General features: G+C 42.1%; 2 protein-coding genes and 1 long non-coding RNA gene across 4 annotated transcripts in view; 1 reads left to right on the forward strand and 2 right to left on the reverse strand.

Annotated features, from left to right (window-relative positions):
* LOC127007816 (major facilitator superfamily domain-containing protein 6-like) lies at positions 1-13,742 on the forward strand. The gene is made up of 12 exons (XM_050879207.1): positions 1-1,250; positions 1,803-1,947; positions 3,738-4,010; positions 4,419-4,583; positions 5,118-5,345; positions 5,691-5,843; positions 6,090-6,245; positions 6,559-6,672; positions 7,163-7,259; positions 7,658-7,819; positions 9,249-9,757; positions 10,288-13,742. The coding sequence occupies exons 1-12, from the start codon at positions 787-789 to the stop codon at positions 10,417-10,419; spliced, it is 2,598 nt and encodes an 865-aa protein (XP_050735164.1). The 5' UTR covers positions 1-786; the 3' UTR covers positions 10,420-13,742.
* On the reverse strand, positions 7,136-10,281 carry LOC127007820 (uncharacterized). The gene is made up of 3 exons (XR_007760592.1): positions 9,955-10,281; positions 7,641-7,778; positions 7,136-7,281 (listed from the first exon to the last, which is right to left on the reverse strand). It is a non-coding gene; the product is annotated as an uncharacterized LOC127007820 (long non-coding RNA).
* LOC127007819 (BRISC and BRCA1-A complex member 1-like) overlaps positions 10,677-13,975 on the reverse strand; it is a 27,193-nt gene continuing 23,894 nt past the window's right edge. For both annotated transcript variants that reach the window (XM_050879210.1, XM_050879209.1), the window contains one exon: positions 10,677-12,895. The gene's annotated coding sequence lies outside the window, so the exon portion shown is untranslated. The remainder of the gene's footprint in view (positions 12,896-13,975) is intronic.

Consider the following 13,975-nt stretch of genomic DNA (forward strand, 5'->3'; position numbering starts at 1 on the left):
AGTATAATATTTGCAATGGTCGGGTTAAACGATGGATTTGAGTGTGATACGCTTCATTTCTAAAGTCTAGGGGATGAAGTGTTACGTGACGGGTGGGTGCGGCGAGGCGGTCATAAGTGTGGCGCCCACGAGCTCCCTACAACTTGACGGCACCCTCAGCCCGGTGAGCCAACGGCCGCTATTGATCCTCGACGCCGCGGCCGCCGTGCACGCCGCCGGCCCCGCGGCAGCCCGAACACCGTGCTTTGTCATTATAACGTATACACATAAAAAAGAACTCAAAGGTATAATTTATACCCCAAGCTGTTTCCACTTTTTTATTACATTCGGGGCTATTGATGTTCAAGCGATAAAACTTTTTACTAGAAAACTGTGAATGTGAGAAATTAAGGTCAACGCGTGCGCAGGAAGGTCGCCTGAGGAGACTGAGCGAGGCGCTCTCCGCCTTCCTCGACCCAAACTGACCGCGCTCCACCTAAATTTGAGTCCACTTAGTGCCTGCACCTGCGTGAATATCTGTCCTAAGGTGACAAGTGTCCGCCGCACTAGGAAACGGCTATCAAGGGGTGTCCACAACGCTTCAGTATCTCTAAACTCGACTGGTATCGACCCGGGTTCTTGATAACTATCCGACCAGCACAAGAGATCAGGTGTGAGGGGCGCTGCTCCCTCCGCGCGCTGAGGTAAGCCAATACCCACACACCTCGATGCTGTCAGAACAAGGCATCTAGCAGTTCAGCAGTCCTCAAGTCGCAAAGTTAGAGGACGCCATTTCCTGCCCACAAAATGGATTCCGTGCGGAACGACAACTACCAGGGCTATGCCATGGGGCAGCAAGGGCAGCAGCAGCAGCAGCAGCAGCAGGGAGGAGGGCAGTTCTACATCGACCCTGCTAATGCACCGCAGCAGCCTCAAGGTGTGCCCGTCGTGCCAGGGTCGCGGCCCTTCGTGGATCCTGATGCCCACGGAGAAGTTGACCCCACAGCCTACCCGGAGCCCAAGGAGTCCACCCATAAAATCCGTGGACGATCCGACTTCCTCGACATGTTTTGCAACAACGTGAATCAGGAGCTGCTCATAGCCAAGACCTTCTATTTCTTCTTCTTCTCCGCCTTCGGGTCGTTGTTCCCTTTGATGGCCGTGTATTTCAAGCAAATGGCCATGAACCCCCTTCAGACGGGCGTGCTCATCGGCATCAGACCCTTCATCGAGTTCATCGCCGCGCCCTTCTGGGGATCCATCGCTGACAAGTGAGTGTTGACGTTGTTTAGTGTGTAGCCTATCCATTATAAGCCATCTGCTGCTCTTCCTCTAGTTGCTATTTTATTATTATTTTCACACATTTTTCCTGTCAGTTTTACTCCGTGTTTGTTTTGCAATCTGCTAAACAATTTTTTTATCTATACATGTACGTATTTATATCTATTATTTTGGGCGTGACTTCTGTGTTTCCCATACATTTATAAGACCAACAGTGAATAGTATTACAATAATGGTACTATTGCATCAAATTTTGTGTAGTGCATAAACACACTTTTAACTTGCCCTTCTTCCTTCCTCTATATAAAGGCTTTCCCACCTCTCCCCCTTTTCCCCACACCTTAGATTACCCCAAAAATTATATCTAGCTACATAGTTCCTCTAGACTTTTTTTAATTACACCCATCTCCAAGAACAAGAGAAGAAAAAAGAATCAAATTAAACAGCCCATAACCTTGAAGACCTCCCTCTCTTCAGTCTCCAATCATATCACGCCCTCCCCCCTCTGTTACTTCATCTCCATCTCCATCTCGTCATCACAGATTTCAAAAGGGCAAGATGATGCTGCTGTGTGCCGTGGGCTCCTGGATCCTCTCCACCCTGGCTATCGGTTTCATCCAGCCCGCCGTCACCGCCTGCGTCAGGTTCAATGGAACGCACCACATCCTCGAGAATCCTTACCACAGGGTACGTATACAGAGAGAGAGAGAGAGAGAGAGAGAGAGAGAGAGAGAGAGAGAGAGAGAGAGAGATGGGGAAAATTGACATGGAGTGACAGGGGAAAAATGATTGATGTGGTAAAAGTAACGAGATCAGAACTGTTTGATATTTTTCTTTTATCTGCTGGGCTTCTTGTTTATTTACACTACTGTATGGGTGTGGTAGATGTGTCTTCCTTGTGGGGTCTCCTTGGCCGTAAAAAAAAAAAAAAATGACGCTGATGAAAGTGACCGTATAAATTCAATTGACGGTGAATAAAGCGACACGGGGAAGAAAAATAAGACAAGGATGAGAGTGACGGTGAAGAAAGTGACAGCTAGGGGAGAAAGAACAAGAAAGTGACAGAAAATGACACGGGGGAAAAAAAATGAGGGGAAAGAAATGACAAGAAAATGGTGACACGGAAAAAAGATGTGGATAAGGTGACAAGGAAACGGTGACAGAAAAGTGACCGGGATGAAAATATCAGGGAAAAAGTGACAGGTAGGAAAGTGACGAGGCAAACGAGATACAGTGAAAAAAATACGTAAATAAAAGAAATGTCGACGGAAAAAGCGGAAGGGGACCGGAAAAAAGTTAAACATAGGAGGTTTTATACTTATTCGATTTGTCAATAATGGATTGGTTCTAGAAATGGTTGCCAAAAGAAGCTTCCCTCCCCCCCTACTCCCGTCTCTCTCTCTCTCTCTCTCCTCGAAAGCTTGATTCACTGTCGTGTGGTGGCAGTGAAATCAGCAATGCGGACCATCTCTCTCTCTCTCTCTCTCTCTCTCTCTCTCTCTCTCGGCTTGGATTCAGGGGGAGGGGTCCTTTGTGGGCTTCCCTCTTCTCGCCCCTTCGCCCGAACACAAAATTCATGTGACAGCCACAGATCACATGTTGGGCGGGAAACGCCGACCTTCATGCAGACAGCTGATCGATGCCGCGGGGAACTCCAAAAAACTATCGGCTGGCTAGGCGGGAAAGGGTTTAAAGATTTCAGTAGAGATTTCCGTGGCCACTGTTAACTGGAGAAATATAAGATGGGAATCACTGGAAGAATAGCTTGTTACGGGATATGAAATAGCTGGCGTGGCCCGGGTCACACGAGTATTTATATCAGCAATTTTGACGCCGGTGATTTTACATCCGGTGTGGTCACACGATGCTAGCTGAAATAGAGGTTTAGATTGGCGGGCTAGGAGACACGCGGTAATTTTGTACAAGGGGATCCCCTTACACTGACCCCCCCCCCCCCCCACACACACACACACAACCGCACGTTTAGCCGAGCTAGGCTATAATATTATATGGTGGTTAGTACGCCCAGCTACGAATCCGCGGGGTCGGGTTCGAATCTTGGCCAGGGAACCGGCGCACAACCCACTCCGGCAGCAGTATCCCCCCCCCCCCCCTCCCTTTAGGGCTGGGCGATATATAAATAATTTGGGTAGGTAATCTGTGGTAACCTCCATGGATGTCACACTTGCTCAGTGTCCTAAATTGTAGTGTGTTTTTAACCCACAAAAGACCCAAGGACTGATAAAACGGAGGTGAGCGCCGAGGCCACGCGTACCTATATCGTATATGCTCCCAACTTCGCCCTTAGCTTACCTTTACCTCGGCACCTCTACTGGTACTACAAGATACTTATTGCTAGATTTGTTTTAAACCTTTTTCTTCCCGTGTTATTATATATAGTTTGTCAATGTTTTGTTGGTGCTACAAATTAAGCAGGTGCACCCACCCTAAAACGCCCACCCTTTCCTCTCCCACAGCCTGTCTACAAGAGGAGCGTGACGCAGAGTGACTTCTTCCTGCCCGCCGCCGGCAACCTTCATCCCTTCGGCGAGCTGGACGATACCTTCCTTGGCCTATCCCCCGCCGCCGCCGAGTCCGTCAGCTCCATGGAAAATATAAACGGGGACTTCCAGTGGGACCACCTCCCCCTCAGCATGCAGGGCCCCGCCAAGAGGAGGAGGAAGAGGGACGAGACGCCGCTGCCTCCAGGTCACGTCATTGGAAAGTCGCCCCACATCGTCCATTACACCGTAAGTCATTGAAAGTTTTCATTTATTAAATCTTTTGGAGCTGCACACTGAATCAAAACTTTTTATTGCTGTTATTTTGCACATGAGTAATTAACTAAATATTGCACACACACACACACACACACACACACACACGCTTTACTGACACTCATGAAGCATAGACTCGAGACAGTAGGTTTTTGCTCACTGAGTGGTCATCAAAACCAAATATCACGTGGTTTTAATTTTTTGGTGATACATTATACATACATATATATATATATATATATATATATATATATATATATATATATATATATATATATATATATATATATATATATATATATATATATATCTCATGCGCTAGCGCAGGTGTTCCCAGCAGGAGCAACAGTACGCCGTGTCTAATCAGCCGTTCGTATCCAGGTCAATTTCAAGGAGTTTGAGGGAGCCGAGGACTGGCTGTCACCGCCCTTCTCCAGCATCGTGTACAGCTCCTCGGATGTGCAGAAGGTGTTCTTCCTGCTGCTGTTGGTGGTGATACTCGGGGAGTTCTGCAGCAGCCCCGCCATCACCTTGGCGGACTCCGCGGTGAGTGGTCCCACACTCTTGTGTACAGCCTCAGTGAAGCCACTATTCACCTTGCATGTGCATGTCCTGAGGATTTGAAGCGTTTCAGGAAAAGAGGCAAAGTAGATGTGCAAATTCCACGTCTTGAGTGGAATATGACCACCCCTTATGATGTCTCCACACTACCTTGCAACTATCTACATCAGAGGTTCCCAAACTTGACCATACCAAGGCCCCCTAGACATGATGAGTCCCAGCCGAGGACCCCCAACCAAACAAAATTTATCATTACCATACCGAGATACCCAGTACAACGCAGTACATTTAATATTTCCTTATTTCTACTGAAGTATCGATACCACCGACACTAGGATGGTAGAGAATTAGTGATGTATTTTTTTTTATTTTATATATTTTATTCTGGAGAGCTGAAAAATATTAATTTCTTTCGTTGTGTCACGAACCCCCTAGGGCCTTCTCCTGGACCCCCATGGCCCTGCGGACTCCTGTTTGGGAACCTCTGATCTACATCACGAACCATATCTGCTTTTTCAGGTTTTGACGTATCTTGGGGATGAGGCAGATCACTATGGGCGGCAGAGGATGTTCGGATCCCTGGGCTGGGGCCTGGCCATGTTCTTTGTGGGTATCGCGCTTGACCACTCGACAGCCTTCCCTGGACACCCCTGCAGGCCCCATGAGAAGGAGAGGAACTACACCATCTGCTTTGCTGTCTTCAGTGTGCTCATGGGCTGTGCCTTCATCACAGCCTCACAGTTCAAGGTTAGGATGTTCACTGCCAGCCCTTTTCATTGAATTTCCTGATCTATTCCTTCTTGGGCTGTCATTTAACTTCCTGCTCCATTATATATGTATGCTATTTTTTTTCTTTCATTATTCATATAATTTCTGATGTTTTATCGGTTGAGCTGACTATGCAGTGAATAATATATGTATTCTTTAGAACATGCTATTTAGAATATCTATTCACACTATATTGATATTTTTTACCTAGGAATATGCTTTGCCTGATAAACTATGGTGATCAGTGCTTTTTTTCACTCATATATGCCTAGCAAGTTATGTATTATACAGGTTACATCTTATACATGTGCTTCCCTTTTCCAGTTTGACTACTCAGGCCCAGCACCCAGTGAAGTGCCAGAGGAGGTGAAGGAGCCCTTGGATAATGGGCCTCGGCCATGGAATGAACCAAAGATACCAATGCAAGAGCAAAAGTCTCAGCGACAGAAGATTGATGAAGCCATCGGCACCATCAAGGTGTGCCAACTTGCACGGTTTTTGTGTGTGGAAAGCTCACAATAGTTCATTAACTTTACCTGAAGTAATGAAAGTAATAATTCTTCAAAACTGATTATTGTAATGCTATGATAGAAACTTGAAATGAGGGTTTATATTATATTATTAATGTTGCATCATCTGTGTGCATAGGCTATGCTAAACAGCTCCTACATAGCAACTGTAGCCAACATTTAACATACATAACTTATGGTTCTCTCCTGGCAGACCAAGATCTTTGCGCAAACCATGAAGGAGATGCCCGAGTGGTTTGTTGTTCTGAAGGAGTTCAAGAACCTGCGTTGCGGCGCCTTCCTTTTCGTGGCCTGGTGGATGGGCTTTGGCATTGGCTTAATCTTTGCCTTCCTCTTCTGGCACCTCCAGGTGAGGCAGTCCAAAAAATGTGCTCTCAAGTTATTTTGTTGTTAATTTGAATTATAGTACTGTCATGTCAGCAAAATGCTTTGGATTTTTGCAATGAAGCCTTTAACAGCAGCTTTTGTACATATGCAAAATAGTATGTAGTCATACCTTATCCAGTCAGTGATTGTCATCTGTACCCAGGAGGCTGAGGTCAGATATATATAAACTGCAAATGTAACCTTGATGATTACAGTTGAGCTTCTCATGGTAAAAAATATAAATAGGTAAGAAAACACACTATATAACTTTCTTCATGTCTGCTTTTATTTCCCAGGACTATGGTGGCACACCCACAGTGTTTGGTATTGCCAGCATCATGAATCACATCTCGGAGATCTTTGCTTATTTCTTTAGCTTCAGACTGATCGCTCAGATTGGCCATGTGAAGGTAAAGTGTGTGTGTGTGTGTGTGTATTGGATATAAAAATAATTATATATATATATATATATATATATATATATATATATATATATATATATATATATATATATATATATATATATATATATATATATATATATATATAAACAAAAGTGACCAATTTTACTTGTGAGTGAATGAAGTATATGTATACAAATGTTACCAGATATGTACTTGTTAATGTGTTTATAATCACAAAATAATTATGTATGTAATGTGTTCATATGCACTGTTTATTTTTTCTTGTTTATCTGTGTGTAACTGCAGACATTTTTTAGTACATCAAAATTATTCAATCAAAACACTCAGTGCAATGTGTATTGAATCAGTTTAGTCAGTAATACATGGCCAGCATTTCCACAGTCCTCAGTTGTGTAGAAGGGTGATGTCAGACTTGTAAAGTGTGTGAATGACCTCTATATGTCCTAGTGTGTTGAGTGGTGTTCATTGTGGGCAGGTGCTGTGTATAGGCCTGACTGGAAATGTGCTTCGTTTCCTCTACATTTCCTGGATGAAGAATCCTTGGTGGGTTCTTCCCTTTGAGTTTATCCAGGGTGAGTAATGAGGCCGACCTTTCTGTAACAAATGAACCATTTAGTTCAGTATGTCAGTACTTCAGTGGCATAACATAATGGTTATCACTAATATACAGCAGTTTTTTTTATTCATTATTGAAATTTTTATTAACAGTGCATGGCTTTGCTTCTTGAACTTGTGTTATTAAAGATGAGCAGGGTCATAATTAATAGAGTTTTGAATCCAGATACTTTGTCCCCTCATCTTAACAGCATTTTTAATTTTCTTAAAATGTTAATCTTATTTCTTATCCCAGTATAATTTTTGTTATAACATTGACAAGTTTTCACTTGTTTGCAACTCAATCAACTCAGCCTTTGAAGTCAGAAAATTATGAATCTTGCAACACCGTATCTCACCTGCCGTTATGTTGCAGGTATCACCCATGCTGCCGTGTGGGCTGCTTGCTGCTCCTACATTGCCCACAACACACCTCCCCACCTGCGCTGCTCCTCCCAGGGGGTCCTGCAGGGCATCCATCATGGCTTTGGGAGAGGCTGTGGTGCCATCATTGGAGGGATTTTTGTTAATTTCTTTGGTGAGGTCTTTCCCTTAAAGTTTACTCAGTGAACAGACCTCTTGCCAAAACTTTTTGTTTTCCACTTCCCAGATGTCAGGCCTGCTTTTTTATGGCAAAAGGTTTTGCAATTTAGTCTTAGTAAATCAATAAGGATATTTAATGATTTCTTTATTTGTGAATCTTCGAGAAATTTATAAGATATTAATATATGAAATTAGCCATTCGATTAGCTCTGCCAAACATATGCAAAGCTGAACATGTATTCATCCAACAACAGCTTCTTTCTGTTACCTCGAAGCTACTTATCATGACAGCATAAAGTGAGCTGCTGTTGTTAATATTTTGGCATCTGTCATTAATTAAAAGCTTACATGAATGCATTTTTTCCCCTTGTGGGCAAGACTATATCAAGAATGTGTTTCAGCATAGCCTAAAGAAATGACACATCAGAGCATGTGAACTGTTGTTACATGGTGTTTATGAACATATCCTAACCACAGGCATATCCATAAGGACAATTATGAAAAGGAGCATTTTTAATGCCATTTTCATTCAAGAAATATTAACCAGACATGTTTCAAGTGGGCCCACCTGATGATATGACTGTATGTACTTTTATCTATGGCTAAACCCAGGGACTTTGAAAAGTCTGTAGAGGATGAAATAAACTTTAATTTAGTATGATAGGAACTAAATTTTGTTCTTGTGAATGGTTAGACAATATAGACATACAATTTCAACCCTCTCGCATACGATGACACATTTCGCATCGTCAAGGGTAAAAGGTCCTGGTGCACGACGCCGTGAAACGCGTCATAAAGTTTTAAAAATTTATTAAAAATTAAGTTATCGGTGAAAGTGCGTCAAATTTGGAAGTGTCATTTATTGGGATAAGTTTCTTAATGGTAACATATGGCAACCTTTCTAAGGAGAGTAGATGAGGAGTGATGAGCGTAGATGAGCGTCAACTTTGTAGATTATTTTGAAAAAAAAAAAAAGTTTTCTTGTTGTAACTCGGGAACTAATAGGCATATGAGGATTATGAGAATACCATAAGAATCCTCACTAAATTCCACTTTGAAACATATATTTGGCTCAAAAAGTTGGCCTACAAAATTTTGAGCAAGCGAGGGAAGAGTTGGTACTTAGGATTTATTGTCTACAATACTCTATTGGGAGACTTGAAACGAGTTTGTATTGTTTATTTTCCTCTATTTCTTTATGAAGCCATTAATACCAAATTTATTGGGGTACGATATATCTGTGAGGGTAAAATACATCCGGGAATGTTGAGTATTGCGGCAGCAAAATAAAGGCCGGTTGGGCCTGAGAAATGCATGGTGAGTGGAACAGAAATTTATTGGAAACTTATGGTGCGCGAGAGGGTTGAGTTACAAAAGTCATCTAACTGTTCATTGTAGTAACCAAGTGTGTTTTGTCATTTCAGGGACTTCAGTAGTGTTCCGGTCATATGGTATCATTTCCCTCGTCATCCTGGGTGCCTTCATCTTCATTAACTTCTATCGGAAAGATGTTGGGTTCCAGCCCGACCTGCCACCTGAAGAAGATCCTCATGAGATGGCTGAAGAAGGGACAGCCCTGGCCCCTCATGGTGTCCCAGCCAACCCCATCCCCAGAGCACTCAGCTCCCAGAAACTGAATGAAGGAGCTCCTGATTCTGGGTATGGTACCTACAATGCCACCAACGGGATGTTAGATATACCCGGTGGAGGAGGTGCACCACCCACTAACCCCTTCCTGCAAGGCGGTGGGGATGGAGGAAGTGGTGGAAGTGGATACAACTACTCCACTTCCCAACCAACCCCACCACTTTTCTCTGAGACCAATCCCTTCAGAAATTACCTTACAAATCCCACTCCCTTCCCTAGCAAGGACTCTCCCATCAACTCCCCTGACCTCAGCCCTGACTATGAGAGCATCAAACACAGGTTCCAGGTGAGCCCTGAGTATGCTGTGATGAGACGAACATGTACAATAGCAGACTAACATTTTTCATAAAAATAGTGTACTTTTTTTTGCTAAGTACTGCAAACTTTTAGGAAGCTTAGGTACGATGTGCATGGCAGTAAATTTACCCAAAGCTGTGTTGCTTTGACCCCATTATGTATGTAGAAGCTTAACATAGACTGTACCCAATCTTCAAGCATGCATCCAGTCCATTCCTTGGTCCTCTGAGTCATGTTTCTTGTAGTGTATAGTGTTGAGTGAAGAGAAAGGATGGAGTTTAGTGTGTTGAGGTGGTCTAGGTGCATGATGTGTCCTCATTATCACTATTTCATCCTGTGTTGATGTAAAATGAAGAGAATTACTCAGTAGTTAGTTTTAGGAAAGATCACCTTGTTTAAATGCTTCTTACAAGATCTTTCAAAAACAAGTTTTTTTTCTTTACATCATTAAATGGTCTTTCTGATACATAAATTGTTAATTGATACCAGATATAACTAAGTAAAGTTCTATCTTTGCAGGCTTATGATGATCTGCTGAGTGGAAGGAACAGCATTAAAGGTGATTTGAAAGACTCATCCCCCGCCAAGCACATGGAAGGCATTGAACCCAACCCTGAGCTCACAGTAGCCCCACAAAACTGTGCCTGGTAGGCTGCAGGCCACCACTGCTGCTGCCACCACTCAGACCATGTGCAACACTCCCACACGGCCAGCCACTCACCGACTGGTAGGATGCATAATCACAGTTAGAACGTTGGCAGTTACCCTCAATTAAAAATCATCCTCATCTTCTAGTGTGATGCATTGTGATAAGCAGGACTAAGAATTTATGCAAAGGGCAGTATGTACTTAGTGCCTCTTATGAAAGTCATCCAACATTAGGAAGTGTATAGTGATAAGCAGTAAAACACTTTCAAATATATGTTTAATCTACCCACATGAACCACACTGGCTCAGTTTTACAGAAGGTTTTGTAGTCCATCAGACTTCAGGGTGGGGATGCTTTTTTACTGAGGGCACTTAACTCTTATAAGGGAAGGTGACACAGCACATTAGAGTATTGAGGATCGTGGCTGTCTTAGTTACTCACAAATTAATTTCATAAACTGATGATAGTAAGGTGATTGTAATCAAAATAGTCATGCAATTCTCTGTTTCTTATATGGCCATTGCAGGGTGAAAACACATTATCTCCTTTATGGTCATGCTTAGTAACTGTTAGTAACTCCTGAAAACCTGTGGACCTCAGTATTGCTAGCATATAAGAGTGTAAGGCAACATACCACTAGGGAGTTACGGGATAGACAGTTACTTTAGACGTTAGATTTGTTGGACATTTATTTCAGTACGAAAACTCTTTACCACTATCCAATGCCCTAAACCAGGCAGGGAAACAAGGAACTTAAACATCACAAACGATCATGTCATTGTAAATACGTGCCCGTCATCATTGTAACTATAGAAGCACCCACACCGTAGTTGTCTCATCGCACCCATTTATCGGGCTAGTCAAGTGTAGTGACCTGTGGTACCCTTGTGGTGCGGGATCCTCCTCCAGGTATGAAGAGGGACACATTGAGAGTCGAGAGCATGTCAGTAAGAGTACATTTTCATCAGAGTTTGTTTCCTTTCTTTGATACATTAATAGTGACTGCACTGTTGCATTGAACTTAGTTGTTCTATTGCAAGACTTTTTTTACAGCAATAAATGTATATTGTATATTTTTGGGACTGAGCTTTAATTGATATATTTTTGGCAGAATATTTCTTTTAGATAATGTGCAATATTTTGTATGAAACCTTGTAAATTATGTAAATTAAAATGTGCATCTGTGGTTGCAATATCTGAAGTTTATGAGGGAAGACTAACAATTACTCAAAAGCTATAATGGATTTGGGAAGTTGAATATATTCAATCCATGAAGTCATGGGCTATAGCATAATATACATATCCACACTTTTCTTTTAACAAATTTGAGCTTTCAAGTAATGCAATGCAGTGTACATAGATGATGCCTTTGTTACTGCATATAAGGAGTCAAGGTTTGTAGAATACAAGGTCCATTCACTTGGCAGTGGAGGTCTGAGCTGTGACATCAGGCATCCCTCACCGACTCGGAATCCTTTTCCACATATCGTGTACTCTTCGCCGGGCTACCTTGACACAGGTTTCATATTATTGGCAGTTTTCACCATCTAGATATTTCTGAATTGCTAAGAGTCTTATACCAGGAACCAGGAAAGTTTGCATATTTTGGATCGAAGAAAAAAACTTCATTGGGAGCTATACTCGAGGAATTGCAGCAAGATGAAGACAAAAAAGCAAGAAATACCATTCCCTTTTTGTGTATTTCTAAATCACAATTTTTTTGTGTGTTTTTTGTCTTAAAGCAAGCAGAAATGTGTCATGAAGATTATGTTAGGGTCAGCTTTTCTAAGCATCCTGTGGTTATTTCAAAATCTCAGGTGAGAGTGCACGATATGTAGAAGAGGACTGAGTCGGCGAGAGATGCGTGCTGTCACTGTTCAGCCCGTCACCACCAAGTGAGTAGACCTTGTATTATGTAGACCTTGATAGGAGTAACAGGAGTACTAGCCCTTGCATGATGAGGTCTGATAGTGTACAGAGCTACATATCTTCATTTATGTTCTTATATATTATCATTTGAAAAGAAAACTGTAGTGTGAGTCTTGAATTAGAGCCAAGACTTTGTATGTCAAAGGTCATGATATTTTGAAACAACAAAAGTTGTTCATGAACTGAGGTCAATTATTAATCTATCAACAATGGTTTCTCTTTCCATAAACTATACCTATAACTTTTAGCTTTCGGGTGAGTGGTAGTTACATGTCAAGCATAAGAGCAGGAAAAGTTGACACCTTAAAGTACTTCCAAGTATCTGTTGACATGTTAACTGGCCAGAAACTATTCTTGCTCTTTGATTGTGGTGGTTCTCCTTTTCCATGAGTGTGTTGGAGGTGAGGGATGGTGTGCTTGGTTAAGTGGATTAGACAGTTCCCACCTCTTGGTGCAAGTCTCAGTTTGCAGGTTGTCTTCTTGGACATCACTGGCACTGTTAGGGGATATGAGGGAGGCCCAACACTGACACTTGTTTCATGGCTGTTCCTTCAATGGGAGATAAAAAATGTCAGTAAGAAGATGATATAACTTTGAAGGTGTAACTATTCTGCTTAATTCTAGATTTGTTGACTACAAATTAATAAGTCTACTAAATCCTTTGCCTTCAAGAAGGGATTGGCACTGGGTAAAAAACAGGAGGCAAGCCAGGCTACCTTAACCCTGACAACCAGTGTTTTGCCTTCCTCTGGGTGTTGTTCCCTTGTCTGTAAATTAGTGTTTGCACTCTTAATGAGTACTGTCATGCTTTCACAAAGATGAGTATGTCGTAACTGCTCAGACAATGTGTGTGGTGTTCAGTATGAAAGAGTATTTGTTCAGTCCCCGAAGAAAACATGATTATTGTGAGAAAGGTACCAAGTGGTGAGGGTGTCTATGTAGACATTTATGTAACAGGTAGAACTTGCACTCATCACTTTTCCAAAAACCTGATTTCAAGCAGGTTTTAGAAGGTGATGAAGCAAGAGGTTGTGGATTAACTTGACAGGAGTGTGGGTTCCTTCACTATAATCTTGTAGCATAATGAATGTAGTGCTGAAGTAACTCCTTAAATGTAAATGTTGCAAATAAAACATTAAAAACCTTATTAGTGCAGAGGATATATCTTTTAAGGTTGTTGATTCATGGTATTTCAATATAGATGACTCACAGAGCCATGAAGTGAGTTACCTAGATGTGCAGACCATTTGCCTTGCTGAGGATCACTGACATAATGTGTGTCAACAATATAACAGGTGGTACATTCAGTCAAGGGTCAAATGATATGTATGTTATCTGTCTTGTTGAATATATATTGTGTTGTTTATTGTGGTAAAGCGAGATGGAAGTTGAAAGACTGCTTTGTTTCAATAACCTTTCCAACCCTTGTTTCATTATTATCTGGAGGTGATGTATAGCTGTTAACCCTTTCCATCCGTGACGCAGACATCGGCATCACAGTATGGAAAGGGTCAAGAGGAAATGGAAGTGGATTAATCCTCTTCTAAACCTCTCAATCCTCCTCTAAATTCCTTTTAATCCTCTTCCATTTCCTCTAAAGAGGTTTAGAAGAGGACTAACGGTGACGCT

Source organism: Eriocheir sinensis, chromosome 36 (genome assembly GCF_024679095.1).
Source record: "Eriocheir sinensis breed Jianghai 21 chromosome 36, ASM2467909v1, whole genome shotgun sequence".
Lineage (NCBI taxonomy): Eukaryota > Metazoa > Arthropoda > Malacostraca > Decapoda > Varunidae > Eriocheir > Eriocheir sinensis.

Excerpts from the sequence above, each read along its gene's own strand:
- LOC127007816 (XM_050879207.1), top strand. The coding sequence starts at position 787 with ATGGATTCCGTGCGGAACGACAACTACCAGGGCTATGCCATGGGGCAG. Across the intron at positions 5,346-5,690 it reads TCACAGCCTCACAGTTCAAG|TTTGACTACTCAGGCCCAGC; the intron begins GTTAGGATGTTC and ends TCCCTTTTCCAG. Across the intron at positions 6,246-6,558 it reads TCCTCTTCTGGCACCTCCAG|GACTATGGTGGCACACCCAC; the intron begins GTGAGGCAGTCC and ends TTTATTTCCCAG.